Genomic DNA, 19,213 nt, shown 5'->3' with positions numbered 1-19,213 from the left:
GCCAGGGTCACTTCAAGACCATAACCCTCGGTAGACAAAGGGCACCTTGGAAATATGCCGAATTGGTCAGCAATGTTAGCTGCTGGCAACAGCACAGAGAGGTGATGGATGACCTCAGCTCCAAAGAAGAGCATGGCCAGCTATGTGCTATTGTGGCTTTAGTGTGTCACATAAATGAGTGGTCTCCAGTAACTGTGGATGGTGCCAGGGCTAAGTCACAGACTATTTACTCTGTGCCCTTACGACAAGATGATGGCACAATCTCCAATGGCATCTTCAAACTGGCAGGAACTGTTGCTGTCAACATGACTTTGTGAACAGAAATGCATAAATGAAAAGAAGATTGATGTTTTTCTTTCTTCTCTTCCATCTTTTCTTATCTACCAGTCTGAGAGTTGCTCAGTCCTTGGAGACAGGAAATCAGGTTGGCACTCTTAAGGAGAGCTGTTCAGCCATAGGATGGGCCACCTCCTGTCTGGAAATGGATTAGACAGAGGCACTAGGTGCCAAGCCTATGGGGTCATGGGGATACTTTTATAGGTTTTCCATTTTTGTCATACTGGTATACCAGCATCTTGATACAGTGTGAGTTGGCTGGTGAGATCCAGGGGCTACTTGTTATGGAAAAGTTATGGTTGGTGTAGAACTGAACGGGTTGCTTCTGGCACTTGAAGAAGGCCTTGAGCGTGGCAGCCGCCATGGTGCGGAATCGCTTGCTGATGAAGCAGTAGAGGAAGAAGTTGATGGCTGTGTTCAGAAGGGCCAGCATGTTGGCAACGTCGGACATGATGTGCACCAGCCAGCGGTTCTGGATGGGCGCCCCATAGAGGTGGTAGAGAATCACGATGATGCGGGGGGCCCACAGTGTGGCAAAGATGGAGGTAATGGTGAACAAGATGGCAGTGGTTTTCCCTGTGGAGTAGCCACGGAGACGGAAATTGCTCTTCCTTCTGAGCTTGTACACGATGATTGAGTTCAGGATGAAGAAGATGGAGCAGGGCACCAAGTACACAGTGAAGCAATGAATCCAGATAAGGACGTGATGCATGGAGGTGCTGATGTAGTCTTCAGTCCAGATATTGGGCCACCAGTAGTAGGGGATGCTGGTCAGGAAGCAGGTGATGTACACACTGACAATGACTTTTCGGGTCCGGGCTGGGTAGGAGACCGTGTGGTACTTGAGCGGGTGGCAGACGGCGATATACCGGTCGATGGTTAACGGAACAGTAATCCAAATGGAGGTGTGGATGGAAGAGAATTCCAGCACTTCTATAATCTTGTTGGGTACCTGAGGCATCTGCATATTCAAGATGAAATCTTCCAACAGGAAGTCCACGAACACAATGAAAAAGAGAACCAAGATGTCAGCAGCAGCAAGTGCCAAGAGATAGTTGTAGGAGGACTTCTGCCTTCTAGCCACCAGCTGGGAGAGGATGATCACCGTCAGGATATTGGCTGGGGAGAGAAGAGATTGCGTTTATCTCTGAAGCACGATGACTATCAGCTGGCTACAAAGGGGCCCGAGTGGGTGTTTATCGGGCCCTCCCATGGAGTCAGAGGGACTGAGCCAATACTTTGGAGGGACAATCTCTGCACTACAAATCACGCCTCCTACAAACACTTGGATAGCATTTTGACAAACTTTTTTGCTCATTGTAGTTTACTTGTTCCTCACACAACCATTAGAGGTGGTGCCGCCAACTGCACTCATTTCCGAAATGAGACTGGGACTCAGAGAGCTTAAGGAAGGGGCTTAGAGTTGCAGTTAGCAGGTCATGGCGATACGAACCAAAGCCGCACTCCTTAACCCCAAATCCCATGCTCTTTCTTTTGTTGGAGTACATGGAGAACGTGGGACAGGGATGGCTTTTCCTGCCTCATGTGTTCAGGGAGGACACTGGGCTACATGACCGCTTGAGAACCTTTTTAGAACTTGAATTTTAGGAACTTTCCTCTTCAAGTGGGTTTAGAATTGAAGAAGCAGAGAAGATCATGACCTTCAGATTAATTAAAAAATAAATTACACTGTTGTTAGAGTAGGTGATCTACACACATGGTATATAATAAAAAATAATAGCAGAGAAAAGCAAATTTCCCTCTGCTCTTGTTTTCTACCCACCCAAGAACCTCTCCTTCAGGACAATCATAGTTAGTAAATATCCATACTTACATATGTCTATATAATAGGCATGTATATAGTTTTTGCAAAAATAGTGGCAGTATATTATTTTCCTTGGGGTAAGATTTGTTTTGAAAATACATCCACATAATTTCTGAGCAGTTTAAAAAACAAATGTCTCTCTGAATAAGACACATCTGGAGAGTCATTAGGACTCATTCTGAAATGATATCCCAATGGATAATATCTAGAACTCATTCTACACATTTAACATCATTAATTCCCACAAGCAACATAATGAATCTCATTTTACAAATGAGGGTTTCAGAGAAGTTGTGTCTAAGAAGTCCAGTGGCAGAGCTGGGATCTGGATCTTGTCTTTTACAGTAGTGTACAATAGTTCACATGTAAACACATCCTGGTGCACTCATCACTCAGATTAAACAAATTTTAACATTTTGCCATATTGGCTTCATTTCTTTTTTATAAAACTATAGATACAGTTGGAGTCTTCTTTGAAATTGCCTCAAGGCCCATTCGTTACCCTCTCTCCTTCCTTCTCTCCCTGGAGTCTTCAGTCTTCAGGGCCACGTTTATGGACTCTTCCCTTTGTACTGAAACTGCTGTTGTATATGCTGAGTTTTTCACTCAATATTATGCATGTAGCTCTAGTTCACTCATTTTAACAACTATATAATATTCCACCATCTAAACTCACTGTAATTTGTTGATTCATGTCTGTGCATATGTAGACATATTTGTACACACAGATATGTCTATATGTGTACACACCTTTTATATAAACACATACACATACACACACATATATGTCTATATGTGTATATATATACACATATATATAACAATGTACATTTAAATTGGTTCCTGGATTTTGCTGTTACAAAGTACCGTTGTTAATCTATTATTAACTACTCATGAGAAGTAGTTACTTGTGAATTTCTCTTGGGTAGTAAATATGTAGAAGCGTATTTATTATGTTTCAGAGTATGTGCGTCTTTGTCTTTACTGGATACTGCTACATTGCTCTGTAAAGTAGCTTTGCTAATTTACACTCCCAACAGCAGAGCATGAGAGTCCATGCTCCGTTTCCTCTTGGTACTTGGTATTGTCAGTTTGTTTTTTAAGTTTGTGCTGTCCTTGTTCTTATTCAGAAAATTTAAAAATAACGGTTTGAAGTGGTGGTGAATGTAAGGTACTGATTATATTCATTAGCCAGGATTCAAACCCAGGACAGATACCCAGGCTCTAAACCACTCTGCAGTGTTGGTAATTCCAAGTGGGGGTGTGGACACCACACAGGCATGTTACACTATATGCAGCAGAGAAAAATGAGTAAATTCTACTTCAAGTCACTACTTAAAAGGCCCAATAAAGCAAAGTTCTCTGTGTTTATAAACCTGAAATTTCTGAAGTTTATTCATGAATTCAGCAGGGTTTTCTTGCACCTACTATGAGCTGTGCCCTGAGAGGAGATGTTGAATAAAATAGACATGGACCATCTTGCCTTCGTGGAGCTTAGAAGCTCCTAGGCAAGAAAAGCACCAGCTGAAGAACCACAGAAGAAAATGTGTAACTGGAAGCTAGAGTAAGTGGTATTTGTGATCAGGAAACATTTTGCAGAGGAAGCAATGTTCAAGCTGAAATTTGGAAAATGAGTAGGAAATAAATAAGCAAAAAGGCTAGGAGTAGAAAGTATTTCAAACAAAGGAAACAGCATGTGCAAAGACTCTATCATGGGGAAAGCACGAAGAGTTAGGTTTATTAAGGCAAGGAACACATACTGATTTCTGTTTGTTTTGTAAACATTTTTGCATTTGTAGTTTTCTCTTATTAAACAGCTTTGCTGTGTTCCATTGAAAAGGGTTCCAAAGTGTTTTATTCATTTAGAAATCTTTTCAAAAAGTATTTTAGCATCTACCTTCTGTGTGCATGGGCTCATGGTGGGTACAAATTGGTATTGCAGACATTCTGAGTCATCACTCAGAGAGTGATTAGAAAAATGCTCAAGTGGCTAAGTATTAAAGAGAGAAATGAGAACACACAAGAGCTCTGGGGGAACAGATATGGAATGAAGGGCAAAGGCTTTGGAGGAGGGTGTGGGTCAAAAGTCTACCTTGATCTAATAATATATGGCCAGAGCTTCATGGGACTCAAGCTGTGAAGTCAGGTCTGATGCTCTCCTCTCAAGCCAAGAGCATCAGAGCTCAGAGATTAAGAGTGTGGAGTCTGGGGCTGGGCTGCTGAGGATTTAGCCCTGTCTCTACTGCTTACTGGCTCTTTGGCTTTGAGCAAATTTATTCAATCTCTCTATATTTCAGTTTCCTTCTTTATAAAATGGGGTTAATAAGAATATCTGCCTCATAGGGTTGTTCTGAGGATTAAGATAATTTTAATAAAGTGATTAGAGCAGTGCCTGGCATGTACTAAGTTGTCAGTGAATGTTAGTTATTCATTGAGAGTCTGTTTATTCAATAAATGTTAATTGAGCATTTACTGTGTTTCAGGCACTATAATGAGGTGCTGGAGATGCAGGTTTTAACACACAAAATGGACATGTTCCTCTTATCATGGGGCTTACAGTTAAAGTGGAGAAGAGAGACAATAAATAAATATAAAAATGTACAAGAAAACCTCAGATAGTGATACTAGGCAGAGTAAAAACAAGGAATGAGACAAACTGATGTTTTTTTAATATTGGAAAGTGACATTTGGATTCCATTAAGAATGAGGGGAAGGAATCTACTGTGAAAAATATCTGTGGGAAAAGAATTCTAGGCAGTGGGAATGGCAAGTACAAAGGCTCTGTGGTGGGAATAAGGTTGGTATTCATAGAACAGAAAGAAGGTGTCTTATCGGTCATATTATCATCCCCATTTTATGGATGAGGAAACTGAGGCTTGGATTAGTGGGTAAAAAAAATAAGTAGAGGAGCCACTAGTTCTGTCTGACTCCAAGATATATCATGTTCTGTTTTGTTTATTTTCAGGCATAGGAAAGGGTTCTCAGCTGTAGGAAAGTGATTCCTGTTCCCTAGGTTGCCCCTAACGTAGAAAAGTACTGTCATTTCTCTGTCATGTTCCTGTTCCACCCCTTAATCTATAAGCAGGAATGGATAAATGATGAGGTCTCCATAGAAGAAAATGTACATATTCTGCAGAGTGACTCCACCACTGTCTCTACTTCCCAGTTGAATGCTGTTTGAAGTTGGTGCTAAGAATTTTTCATACCCAAACTCATTAAAAATATTTCAGCCCCTTCTAATTAGTGCTTTAAGTCAGGCAAGTCATCAACACCAAATGAAATTGCTAGGTATTCATATTTGACATTTCCTTAAGTTTCTAGTAATTGCCTCTCTTGAGAAACTAACCCGCAGACATTGAGTTTCCCATTTCTTTTGTACAGGTAGATTCTCCCCCAGGGCAACATCAAGAACACTTAGGAGATCCTTGGGATGAGAGAGATGTGTGAGCCACAGAGACCCAGAGGAGAATGGAACGATGCCTGTGCATTGATTTTCTGAAAAAGAAACAAGAAGGTAGAGTTTTCAACTCTTAATGTTTTGTATTTGCTATAATTCCCTACATCAAAAAATCCTTTCGTTTCCATGGTGGCACATTTTTTCCCCCCAGTGAAAAAGAGTGGTGTTGACAGGGTCTGTGTGTGTTTATAATGGGTGAAAAAACAAAGAAACCCAAATCATTGCTGCCTGAGATTCTGTTTCTCAGCTTTCCTCTCAAACTGGCCCAAGACTCTATTGTCAAACTCAACCAACCCCATTCAAGCAAGCCCCAGTGAACTTCATGATCAAAATGTCAATGCTTCTAAAAAGCAGATCCTTTCTGTCAGTGGTGCCATTGGACAGGTTTAAGTTCCTGGGTGATATAAAGCCCGTGTTTTGTGATTGCAAAGCTTCTTGGTTATTTTCTTAGGGGAATTCATTTCCTGTACTTTGCAGTTTACTGTGCTCAAACTTGAGAGGATTTGGGGAGTGGTTGAAAGAGCAACACAGGTTGGGCTGTCAAGGTCTTCCACAGGTATTTTCTGCATCTGTGAGGACTGCGAGTTCCCTGCAGGTTCCTTGGGAGAGGCATCTGGAACACTGGATGGATTGGGAATTCTGAGTTTATATCTTAGTTTTGCTACATTTCCTTTTCCCCCATTTTTTTGAAAAAAAATCATTTTTTCAATTACAAAAGTAAAACATTATATCAGTATATAATATTGTAAAATATTAAACATTATATCAGTGTATAATAATGTTATTATTAGCTCGCTTTTATTGAGCATTTACTTCTAAGCATCTTAAACACAATACCTCACTTAAATGTCACAACCACCCTGTGAGGTTGAAACTGTTATTTGAGAGCATGAGAGCTCAGAGAGGTTAAGTAACTTGTTTGAGGTAACACAGCAAGGAAGTAGTGAGCCAGCACATTCAACCAGGCTTTCTGTCTCCTGAGGTTATATTAGTTAGCTTCTACATTAGACACTGGAAAGTGGAAATCAGCCCACATCCCATTTTCCAGAGATACTACAATATCTCATTTCATAGGTAGCCCCATGAACCACACCTCCTTGTATTCATTGCCTTTGGGTAGTCTCCTCCCATGAATGAGAGCTGGTCCCATGATTTGGCCAGTCAATGATGGCAGATATGACAATGTATAGCTAGGTCATAAGTGGGTCTTTTGAATACTTGCTATTGGGATGCTCCATCTTGGAACCCAGCTGTGAGAAGTCCAAGCCATATGGAGAGGCCATGTGCAGGGACTCTGGTTGGGAGCCTCACGTGAGCTTGGAGCAGACATTCAACATCAGTGGCCAGCCACGTGAGTGAGTAGGTGACGTCCAGCTCAATGGAACCCCCAAGCGACTGCAGTCCCAGATGTCTGCTGGCTGAAACTGCATGGCAGTCCCCAAGCAAGGACCACCCACCTGATCCCCGTCAGTGCAGGAGCCATGATAAATAATCATAAATTGTTGTTCTATGCCTCTAGGTTTAGGGTGGTTTGCTAGGCTGCACCAATCAGAATAGGGGCTTGTTCATGGATTGGTGTTTATATTTCCAGGATATTTATATGCCCGTAATTGTAAATATAATTAGTAATAATGACCATCACCACAAAATGAGATCATACAGTAATACTATTGTGCAAGTTGATTTTTTTCAATTAAAAATGAATCATGGATTTTTTTCCCCCCGTGTCAATAATATTCATGAAATATTCACCTATGGCTGGACTTATTTTATCTTTTGGCCACTACAGAGTTTCATTACACATCTTTGTACATATCTGCAGAATAAATCCCCCAAAGTGCAGATGTTGGTTAAGAGAGTAACACATTTTCCCCCCTACCTTTCTTTCCTAAAGGCAGCTAAGAGAATTGCCAAGAAGGAAAAGAGCTCAGGTTGGAGCTACAAAAGGATTTGTGTTAGACACCAAGAACTTTTTTATTGCAATGGCAGTTAGGTGACAAGAACAGGCCACTGATGCTACAGTTCTGTCCGTGCAGGTCTTCAGAAAAGGACACAGAGCTGCTTATCTGGGCTGATTAATTCCTGGGTTTACCTTCTACAAATCCTCTTATTCTCTGCATCCTAAACTGTGTTTTCATGAATTTCCAAGGAGAGACACTCACCCTTTCCAGCCACCATCTCCTGAGACTTAAATCCTTCCCTCCTCCTTTAAGTCTCCTATCTTTTGCACTAGAAGAGTCAGCCCTCCTGTCCTAGAGCTGCAAAAGGACTCCTGACATTGTGAGCAGTGCCAGTGGTGGTATTTTCACTGTTCTTGGAAGATGCCCCAAGGACAGATTTGTAGGAGAAGTAATCGCTGAGCCTGCCAGCCTTGTCCTCGTGCACATCGGCTGGGGAGCGGGGCCTAAGCTGTGGGGTGGGGCAGTGCCCTTGTAGTTTGTCCTCCTCCTCGCTGTTGCCTGTTCCACTCTGTACCTTGGAGGGAATAAAGGGGAAATAAATAGTTGATGCTGACAACACTTGATATTCAGTCTTTCTGATCTCTGGGGAAGGGGATAGGAGGGCTCTAGGAGGTCTGCCCTGAGGGCTCCCAGGAGAGGAGCAGGAAAGGATTTCCTGAGGGCAGCTGGCCCACCATGCAGTTCCAACCTCAGGCAGTGCCCATTGGTCCCGGACATCCTTGTTTCCTATTGTTCCACTTGCCCCATGTGGACTGTCTTTCCTGTGGTTGGTTATTAGGGGCACAGAACTGACTGTAGGTCAGTGAGGTGGAGGTCATGCAGTGGGTCCCCAGCTCATGGGAAAGTCAGTCCCTGAGGGATGGTTTCTAGGTTCCCAGAGGGCTCTCAAGGGCCATTTAGTCATTTTGCTCTTTGCAGGCTGACCTCCCACCAAAAAATCCAAGTACATGAGAACATGTCCTAGCTGGAAGAGGTTGTGATGTGCGGTGCTTAATTTCTCTAAGTCTCAGTTCCTGCATCTGTGAAATGGACATCATAGTAAATAGTACCCTTAGAAGTTGTTGTAAGGGTACATGAAATAACATGTGTCAACTGCTTAACATCCTTCCTGGCATATAGTGTCCATTCAGTAAAAGTTAGCCATTGTTACTTTTTACACCTGGCCAGTTTAGTTCAGCAGATAACTACAGAACAGACCATGTATTAGAAGCAGAGATGAGTAGGAAAGAGTCTGAGCTCTCAAGGGATCCCAGAGAAGATTCTGGTTTCCCTCTATGGATCATTCCAGGCACTAACTAGCAACCCCTATCACCCTATCAGGAAATTCTTCATTGTCTCTAACCTGATTCCTCTAGCTGCAGCTATATTATACCCCTTACCCCCACTTTGGTTCTCTGCTTGGTGGAGAAAAATGTTGGCCATTATCTGTGGCCTTTAAAAGCCAAGAGTATACAACTCAGTTACCTCTTGCATTCTCTGAAATAGCCTCTGTTTCTTTAAATTTTAGTTATTTCAATAGCTCTTCAGTGTTCTTTGTATCTTTACTATTAGGTTCTTCACTATTATTTTTCTTGTGAAGACCCCTGTTTGTCACTACATTTAGCAATTAAGTAGTTTCTTTTTAAAGCTAGGGTCAATATTTCCCCCTTTTTCTGAATCTCCCTTACTAGGGTCTCATGCAAAGGGTGAGAGTACAGCCTAAGGCAGGGATAGCAGAAATGGTTCATTTTCAGTTGACTGGGAGTGGCTGTCAGGCACCATGTTAAAAGGATTCTAAAGCCAGGCACGGGCTTACTCAGCACTGCATGTGCCGTGATGGATTGGTGATGTCTGCCACAGGAGAAGAAATGGTGTGGATTTGCTGTGAGGGTCTTGGGCCCTGGAGCTATGGGGCAGCCTTCCTGGCTTTTCCCAGAACTTAAAGCAGTGGTTTCCATTGCAGGCCAGAACTAGTTGAGACCTAGCAAGGCTGTCCCCTGCAGATGAGTAGTCTGCAAGAGCTCTGATGGCTGCCATCCAGGCCGTCTGGGCAGTGGGGAAAAGTGAGTCAGCATCCGGGCTGGTCGTCACATTCATCCAGGCCAATCAGTTGGCCTTCCCTTGACTGCCAAATTGGTTCTGGATTTTTGACCAGGGGCAGTTTCTTTGGGTAACCATGACAACTGCTAGGTCTCAACCAGGAAACCACATTCAGATTGGCCAACAGACACAAAAACTTCCAAACCAAAGCACACTTCTCAGTGCCAAAGTTCATTTTCTTATGACTGCCATATACTGAGCATCCATGATGTGCTGGTGGTTTGTATAGATAAATAACATCATTTTTATGCAATTTGCTGATGAAAATTTTTACTTTAAAAGTTATATGTTTGGTTTAAATGGTATTAGAGGTATGTTATTTTTACATTTAGGGTGGTGATAAAAGCCTGCCTATAAAATATGTTCAGGTTACTTAAAAAATGAGTTGCTTTAAAGAAAACAGTGCCAATAAGGGGATCCCCAATAAGGGGATAACAGTGCCAAGAGAAGGCAGGCTCTGGGCTCCATTTTCAAGTGAGGAAACTGATACTCAGAGAGGATGCCACCTTCTGAGGATGGCACAGCTGTGAAGCTGAAGAAGCATTTTGAAAGCCCTGAGTGCTGCCATCCTGGGTCAAGTTCTGTACCAAGTGATGGAGGCAGCTGTGTTTTCTCAGTTCTGGGGGTTTGTCACACAGATGGATGGGGGCAGGGCTTGAGTTGGCTTTCCCACAAACACAGAGTGGAAGAGTTACGAGAAAGGACTGATTCTTTAAAATAAGAAGCATGGATTTTGGAGTTGGGAGGAGCTGGGTGATCACCCCAGGTCTGCACATTTCTAGCTGGCACTCTTGGGCAAATAAACACAAGGTGCTTCACATTCCTCATCAGTAAAGCGGGGGTAACAGAAGGATTCTGGTTCAGAGGGATGTTGTGAGGCTTAGGGGGAATCAGGTACACAAAGCTCTTAGCACAGAGCCTGGCACAGGGGAGCATGTGTTATGATGTAAGTGCGATGACCAGTCCTGGGAAGGTGATAAACTGAACCAGGCAAAGGCCCAGTGTGGAGGAAAAGGAATGGCAGATCTAGGCAGGGGCTGCTTCTCATTTCTTGAGAATGGGAGAATTGGCTTTAGAAAAGACCTCTGACTCATTTCTCATACTCGGCCAATGAGCACTGATTTCACATTGTTGTACAATATAGAGGAAAGCTGTTAGGGGAGATCCTAAGAGTTCTCATCACCAGGAAAATGGTTTTTTTTCTTTTTTTTTCTTTCTCTTTTTATTGTATCTGTATGAGCTGATGGATGTTAACCAAACTCATGGGGGTAATCATTTCACAATATGTGTACATCAAACCATGATGCTGTACATTTAAAATTTATACTGTGATATACATCAATTATATCTCAATAAAACTGGAAAAAAAGAGGAGGTGTCCTTAGGCTTCCCAGTTTTGTTAGGAGATGCCTTTGTGTAAGACTGGGTTCTGACATAGACCCCTGTGTGCCTCCAACCAAGCCATTTCCATTCTCAGGGCCTCAGTTTCCAGATCTGCAAAACTGGCCAGTTAATAATGAAACAACGATAATAAAGACAGTAGCATAGCTCACATCTAGTGAAGGTGAGTGGACTCTAACAGGCACATAAGACAAGGAAGGGCTCTCCAGGAGAGTGAACAGTATATGCAAAGGCAAAGAAGCAGGGAAGAGGAAGAGGATGAGCCTACACTCATGTCTCTAGGCAGCTAACAGTTATCAAGCACTTACTGTGTGTCAGGTCCTGGACACATTTCTCCATATATGAGGCATATTTCATATCTATAATATTGAATATTGTCCAATGTGATAATATCTAACATTGATTATCCTGTGTTTAATACTTACTAATAAAGTGGGTACTGTTTTCATCCCCCTTTTCCAAATGAGAATGACTGCCACTCTCAAGGGTTAAGAAGTTGGCTGAGGTTGGATGTAAAGGTATCAAATGCCTTGTCCAGTTCTCCCATTCACAGATGCCTGTTACATGAGAGCTGAGCACATTTAGTAATAACTGGTACATTTATTAATAATGGTTCCCTTTATTATGTGCTTACTATGTGTGGTTCACTTGTTAGAGGTTTTACTTGCATTAATTTAATCCTCATATGACATTAGCAGATAGATACAGTTAATAAATATTCCCATTATGGAGATGAGAACACTGAGGCTCAGTGGGCTGAGAGACTGGCCTGATCAGACATCGAGTGTGTGATGGACTCAGGAGTCAAAAACAATTTTTTAGAATCTAGAGCCCGTTTGACACATCTGCTTGTCCAGATGCTTCCATAATTAGCTTGAGGGAACTGCCCATGATATAGAAATGGTCAGTTTGCTCTTCCCTCCTTCCCTCTCCCTTCCTCCTTCCCTCCTCCCCTCCCTCCCATCCTTTTGTCTTCCTCTTTTTTCGTTTTTTTTTAAATAGTGCATATCAGCTGATATGTATGAAGCCTGTAGGGAGTTGAGGGAAGAATTCATTTCAGAGAAGTTGTAGGGCCTTTGAGAACACTCAGTCCTCCCAGCCCCAGGGAATAAATGGGGGATAAAGAGACAGAGAGTTCATCTTTGTCTCTGAGGATCCAACTGCTTCCTTGAAGTCCAGGATACTCAACCAGGACCCTCTCCATTGCTCTTTCCAATATCAAATGACGTTCCCCACTGGCTAATTCTCCCTCGCATACTTCCCAGGAGTTCAATTTCAGCCCACCCCGCCCATCCCCTGACTTCCAGCTGGCGGCTGCCTTGTACCCAGGATGCGCATTTGTTTTTGCTGTCTTATGGCCCGGGGTGATGGTCACTGGGTGCCAGGGGACCAACAGGAAGTCGGAGGCTTCCGGGCTCTTCATTTGGAGTTCACTGGGGTGTCAGAGGCTAATTGTGGCTCTGCTTGGGTTGTCGCTGTTTGATTAAACATCTTGCACTAAGCACCATCCATCTGCCTCCCAATGGCTGCCAGGGGTAGGTATTTTTAGCTGCGGGCAAATAGCTTATCAATTGTGCATACAAAATGCAGCCAACATAAAGCCCTCATTTTCTGTTGCCTGTCTTCTTCCATGCAGGCAAGGACAAAAGAAGAATTAAACAAGGCTGGCATTCATTCATTCAACATACGTCTACTGAGTTGCCCACCACACACCATGCTAGACATGGGGATGCAGTGGTATGCAAACACACAAGGGGATGGAGTCTATATGGAGCTTACGATCTATTTTGATTGAGTAGGACTCTGTTCTGCTACCTACAGCTCTGTGGCCCTGGGTAAGTCACACGTTCCTCTGAACCTTCCTTCATTCAAAAAGCATGTGCTGTGTGTGACTCGCAGTGCTGAGCCTGCTGGTGAAGGGATGCAGGTCTCTCCCTGCTAGCAGGGGAGGCAGAGAGGGAAAGACCAAGCAGCAGGTGTGATGGGGGGGCTTAGGCATTTTCTTGGACCCATGGAGATAAAGTAGCATGAGGTCCAATATCAGGGCCAGGAGAGGCCGCACAGGGGCATCAAGGGGGAGACAGGCACTCTAGGGCCCAGGAAGAGCATGAGCAGAGGGGAGCTAGCAACATATAGATAAATGAATAATTCTTCAGCCAGTGTCACAGCTCTCTTTCTGGCCTTAAGGCTTCTCTTCCCAGGGGCCCATTCCTGGGAGCAGCTAGTGGTCCTGCAGCTAAGGCCACATGTGAACCGCAGCAGTCAGCTGTCAACTTCACAGCTGCCAGCTGCTTTCTACTGTTAGGTCTTCATCAAGTGTCTCCAACTTAAAAGAAGGAAAAGCTGTAATGTGGTATCAGGAAAAAACAAACATTCACCTGTATATGCAAAGGTTCTAGAGCATGTTCTTATGATTAATCCCAGAAAGACAAGTGGCAAAGAGAACAGCTTCTGGAGCCAGGCTGCCAGGGTTCAAACCCATGCATCACTTTCTAGATTATGGGAAATTTACTTTACTTCCCTGGGCCTCAGTTTCCTCATCTATGAAAAGGATGATGATATGGTACCTGTCACAGGCTTTTGTGAGCATTTAATGAATTAATATAGGGGAAATACCTAGAATAGTACTTGGTACCTTGCATGCTTTACACATTTTACCATCATTACTTTTAGACGGGTTAGAAATCCAGAAGGGCAGGAAGTGTCTCTGCTTATGATAATAATAATAATAATTATTATTATATTGCCAAGATTTTAGGCAGTTTCCGGCATATATAGTAAGTGCTCAATAAATATCTGTTGAATGAATGAATGAATTACTATGGATATGGATCAACACAGAATCATAGACATGCAGAAGGGCCAGAAGATTACTAAGCATTTACAGTAGAAAATGAGTCAAGTGATGTGATCAAGGGACCATTAATTTAGTGTTGGAAATTAATTTAGTGTTCAGTGTGTGAGAGAGATCTTTCTGAGACTATCACCTTCCCCAGAAGAAGTTTTGTGCCAGAACCTTCCACATGAATTCAATTCAGTTCAACATAAATTTAATGATGCCCAACCACATGCCAAACCTAGATCAGGCTCTCGGGAGTAGTGTAAGACCCATTCCTAGGGTTCTTGGTGCTCAGAACATGCCAGCACATCATGAGGAGTCATTTCAGACTTGCTGTTCCCTTCTCTGGTTCTATGCCAGGGTTTGTAAACTCAAATGGCACCAGGAGCTGGGCAGGTACCATCAGTGTGTCAGGTGGGCATGTGGGGCCTTTGGTGAAGTAGACAGCTCATGCCCCCTTTTAAGAGGGCACCCACTACTTAGTGGAACCTGGTGGTTTCCCATGAGGGAATGACAGCCAGCTGTGCCTAGTTCTTCCAGTGTTTCAAGAAAGGCTGGCAAGAAACACACACACACACACATGCATACTCACACACATATGCATGTGTGCGTACACACACACACACACACACACACACACACATGGTGTGGTCTGTGGGTTGCTGGTTTTGAGACCTCTGCTCTGTAGCCAAACCCATGTCTTTGCATGGCCAACCAGATACCTCCCACACTATCAGCTTCCTCCTGCAACCCCTGCAAATGCATGCTGCTCTTCATGTTACAAGCTGTTGCCTGAATGCACAGCGCTCTCTTACATTCTAGCACTGCATGTGCTATTTCTTCTGCCTGGGATGCCTTCTCTACCTACAGCCATTTGCCAGGCACACTTTTTATTTTTAAAGCCTTCCTGATCTTGATTTCTGAGTTAAGCACCTCATTGGCTAGAGTATGTAACACATTTTTGTAATGAGTTCCTTCAAAAATCTTTATCATCCATTTACTTCTAGCCTCAGAAACTGTATTCTTTTCTCTGAACCTTGAGGGCCTATCACAGGTCAGTCAAAGAGTATGCACTTCATCAATGTTTGTGGAATAAAAAATTGACAGATGGATGGACGGGTGGGTGGATGGATGGACAGATGAATGGACTCCCCACGACACTCTCTCTGGATCATCCGTTTGCTGTCACATTCATGGTTTTCTATGATAGGCATGATGACTTGATCTTACCCCTTCTCTCTTCATTCTTCTCTCTGAACCTCATTCTCTAGGTAGCATCTTGGGAACTTTTTCCTGTTACCTCTGATAATGGCTGATGGATCTGAGTTCAAATTCCCCATTTACTTGCCTGGGCATGCATGATACTTAGTTTCCTCATCTGTACAATGGGGACAATAACATTTCCCCATCAGGCTTAAGAAGACTGAGTAACTGAGCATATATAAAAGCATTAGTACCATGCCTTGCATATAGTAGGTACTCACAAATGTTATTCATTTCTTTGCTGAATGTAATAGTTTCTTTCTTAGAGCCCTGCCCCTTTCCCTTGTTGAAAAGTGGAGAGGTTAAGAGCATTGGTCCTGAAAGCAAACTGTGTGGGGTTGACTCCCAAGTTTGCAATTCCTTGCTTTGTGATCCTGGTTAAGTTTCTTAAGTACTCTGTGCCTTAATGTTCCTCATCTGTAAAACGGGGACAATAATACCTGTCTCAGAGTTCTTGTGGGAATTAAATCAGTTGCTTAGAAGAGAACCTGGCACATAGTGAGAGCTCAATAAATGTTATTTTTGTTGCTCGCCAGCCCAAACCCAGAGACTCTGGGGTGAGGAAGAATTTTCAATTCACCAGGACTATTCAAGCCAGCCTCCCCCACCTTCTATCACAGATACTGACTCCCTGCAGTGTTCAGGCACCTTGGTACAGCTTTGGATATCATAGTATTCCAGAAGAAATAGTTTCTTCCTTCCTGGAGCTTTCAGCCTGGCAGAAACCAGAGATACACCCAGAGAGAAGTGCCATGAGAGCAAAAGACACTATCCTGTGGGAGCACTTAAGAAGGGGCAACAACCTAACCTAGAGGGTCACAGGAAGTGTTTTAGAAGAAGTGGCATGTGTGCAGTGATACGGAGCAGGAGGAGCCAGTTGAGTGATTGGCAGCAAAGTGAGCCAACAAGAGGGAGCAGGATGTGCAAAGCCAAGAGGAGAGAGAGGATGGCTGTTGGAGCAGCTGCAAGTTCAGCATGGAATGGGGGTCACAGACTGGAGTCTTGTGGGGTGGATTCTGGGCTGTAGATGCATCTTTAAGATGTCTCCAAATTGGAGTATTTCACATCTGGTTGAGGATTTGCGCTCCTTTTGAGTCAGAAGGGGGCCCAGGCTGGGCCTGCATTCCCTTTCTGCAGAGCCCTCCAGTTCAGCGAGGCCTTCTCCACCAGCCTCACTCATTTATGTCTGTTGCCTGCCCCTTGCTGGAGAGAGAGCTGGGAGGGAGGCCTGGCTGGAGAAGCAGAGAAGTGACACACCCACTTCTAATGATTCAAGCTGCTTTGCAGCTAGCTGGGTTTGAGTTGAATTTGTCCTCCTGAGGAAATGGAGAGTCATCAAAGGGCTTTAAGCATTAAAGGATTTTACTAAGATGTTTATTATTTCTGTACCAAACCATAGATATCCCTGGGGGGAGATAAGGTGGGTTGGGGAGCAGGGGCTGGTGAAGAACAGGATCCTTTACATACCTCCCTGAAACTTTCAAACATGGGTTAGTGATGTAGCTTCCTCATACATGAAGTTTGACAGGAGCCAGCAGAAATGCTGAGTGGTGGCAACATCTTCCTGCACAGTGTACCCACCTTCCCCCTCTGGGTTAGCAGGGGAAGGTTCCATGGGATCTGGATGTTCAAGAACATTGGAGAATTACCTGAGCCCACTGCCCGGCTGCATGCTTTCCAAGGCTGCTGTCCTGGCGGATGTCCTATCCACCCCCGGGACTGCCTCTCTCTGCAGATGCAAGGTTGAGGTGGCAGCACCTGTGCCAGGAGACGTGAACGGACAGGGAACAGGCCATGTCCAGAAGACAGCATCCAATTACCCAGGAGCCTTGGGAAGCAATTTTCTCTGGTTGGAGAAATTGGTTTTTGTGCCTCCAGCCCATGCACACAGCCGAATGACATGTAGGTCAAGGAGGCATAATTATATGGAAATGATTTAACGTTTGGGAACCTCTAAAACCCATCTCTGCTCACTGGGAGGCAGCAGAGAGAAGGTAGCTTCCGCTTTGTACAAGCTGGGTTCAGCAGGTGAAGGGCAGCTTGCTTCTTTGTGACTTTGGAGGGGTTTGTTTCTTTTCTGGCTTCAGGACACAGGCCAGAATGTCACAGAGGAACAGAAGTGGTGATGGGTACTGGATCAAGATCTGACATGTACTTGCTGTGTGACCTTGGGCAACTTACCGGACTTCTCTGCACCTCCGTTTACTCATCTGCAAAATGGAGCTGTTTGTGAGAGCTAAATAAGTTAATGCATAGAACACTGCTTAGAAGAGTGTGGGCTGCAAACTAGACACCACTGGAATTGTGGCCTCTGCTCCCCTTTCCATCCCATTTCATTCACCACTCCTGCCTATCCTGCATGCCAGCTGAGAGGAACCACTATACCTGAATCTCCCAAACAAGCCACACTCTCTCCAGCCTCTGGGCCTTTGCCAGTGTAGTTCCCTCTTCCTAGAACATTCTCTCATCCACTCTATCTGGTTGACCCTTGTCCTTAACCCTTCATGAACCAGACTTGTCCAGCTCTCTAGATCAGTGCCCCTCAGGTTTGCTGTACAAACAAACTGCATCCTTTGCTCTTCTTAATAATAAAAATAATAGCTTCCACTTAGCAATCCCTTATTACATGCTAGAAACCGATGTGTTTTAAATGTATTAGTCACTGCTGTTCCTCTCACTTTAAAGGTTCTCCTTTCTAAAGTGGAGAGAGTGTAGGATTAGGTTTGCAAACCTGCCCAAGATTACAAAGCTATGAGTTACAAAGGGATTTGAACTCAGGTCTGTCTACCTGCAAAGTGTTAACTGCTGCATTCTTTAAGAAGGCTCAAGGCCTTGTGACCATTGCTGCCAATGACACCTAAGCCGGCTGCAGGACAAAACTTGTACCCATGGCCTCCTGCTCACCTCTGACATGGGCATCACGGTTGGGGGCTCCCTACTCCAGGGTGCGGGCCCTTCCTCCTTGCCCCAGGGAAAAAGACCTTTCCCTGCCTGCCCAGGGTTTCCCAGAATGAATAGGGCACTTCTAGGTTGAAACAAGGAAGGGATGGGCTTCTTTCTTGGCAGAGGGACCCACAAATGCAGAGTCAAGGAAGTGTAAAAGCCTGCTGTGTTTGCAGAACTGTAAGATGACAGGCTTGGCTGGCGGGTGGACCTGAGGGAAATGAGCCATGAGAATTCAAGAGTCCGGTGCGGTAATCTCAGTGAAATTGTTTTGCAAACTCCCAAGGTTGTTGTGGGGACAGAAGGAAACAAAGCTTGGGAAGTGGCTTTGCAAACTGGAGGAGCATTGGGCAAATGTTAATTATCATGAGATAGTTCACAGATAGCCTGATTGGTATGGGAGTGGGACAGCCAAAAATTAAAGTATCTGTTAATTTCTCTTGCATCCACATTCTCAAAAGCATTCATAAGCAAAAAATTCTCATTTCATTGTTCTCATCTTCTTTTTTCAGATGACTAGATTGTAAAACATTTCAGAAGCTAATAAAAATTCAGTCAATTTCCTGGTCATTATCAATTACATTACCAGATTTTGAGACTTGCAGTAATTTTTTGTTGTCTGCCTGTAACACCACATCCAGCCAATTCTTTGTCCAAGTACCTCTTAGATGCATGCTGTCTTTTCTCTTTCCTCGGTCATCCTGACATTGGTTTCTCTGGGAGGGGTCTCATTTGGGGCCATTTTCTTCATTGCTGGCCCAGAACCCAACACGTAGTAGGTACTTGATAAATAGTTGTTCTCTGCAGCATCCGAGTCTAGATGCCATCACAGTACGCCTGAGTTACTTCAGGGATGTCGTCGCTCTGCCTCGGCCCCTGCTCCCCTGTTCCCAAAGCTACCTGTCTGCATTTGCTCAAAAACTTAATCCATTTTCCTCCTTCTCATAAAATACTGTCAGTAACCTAATTTAACTTAATTTAATATTCAATATTAATGCTACTAGTAAGAATCCAAATCAGTAGATTAGCCAAAACAATAAGGTAGGAAACTAAAAGAAGTATAACTATTCAAGAAGGCATAACTATTGCTATTATTATTTGTAGATAAT

The 19,213-nt window shown here is 43.7% G+C and overlaps 1 protein-coding gene across 1 annotated transcript in view; it reads right to left on the bottom strand.

Annotated features, from left to right (window-relative positions):
- Nucleotides 1-520: 520 nt before the first annotated feature.
- GPR139 (G protein-coupled receptor 139) overlaps nt 521-19,213 on the bottom strand; it is a 35,646-nt gene continuing 16,953 nt past the window's right edge. Inside the window, exon 2 of the mRNA XM_017650176.3 lies at nt 521-1,455. Coding sequence (XP_017505665.1) covers nt 521-1,455 — 935 coding nt within the window. The remainder of the gene's footprint in view (nt 1,456-19,213) is intronic.

This window comes from Manis javanica, chromosome 10, assembly GCF_040802235.1.
Source record: "Manis javanica isolate MJ-LG chromosome 10, MJ_LKY, whole genome shotgun sequence".
Taxonomy (NCBI): Eukaryota; Metazoa; Chordata; class Mammalia; order Pholidota; family Manidae; genus Manis; species Manis javanica.
The sequence above is the reverse complement of the archived record's forward strand: the minus strand, read 5'-3'. Positions and strand labels throughout refer to the sequence as shown.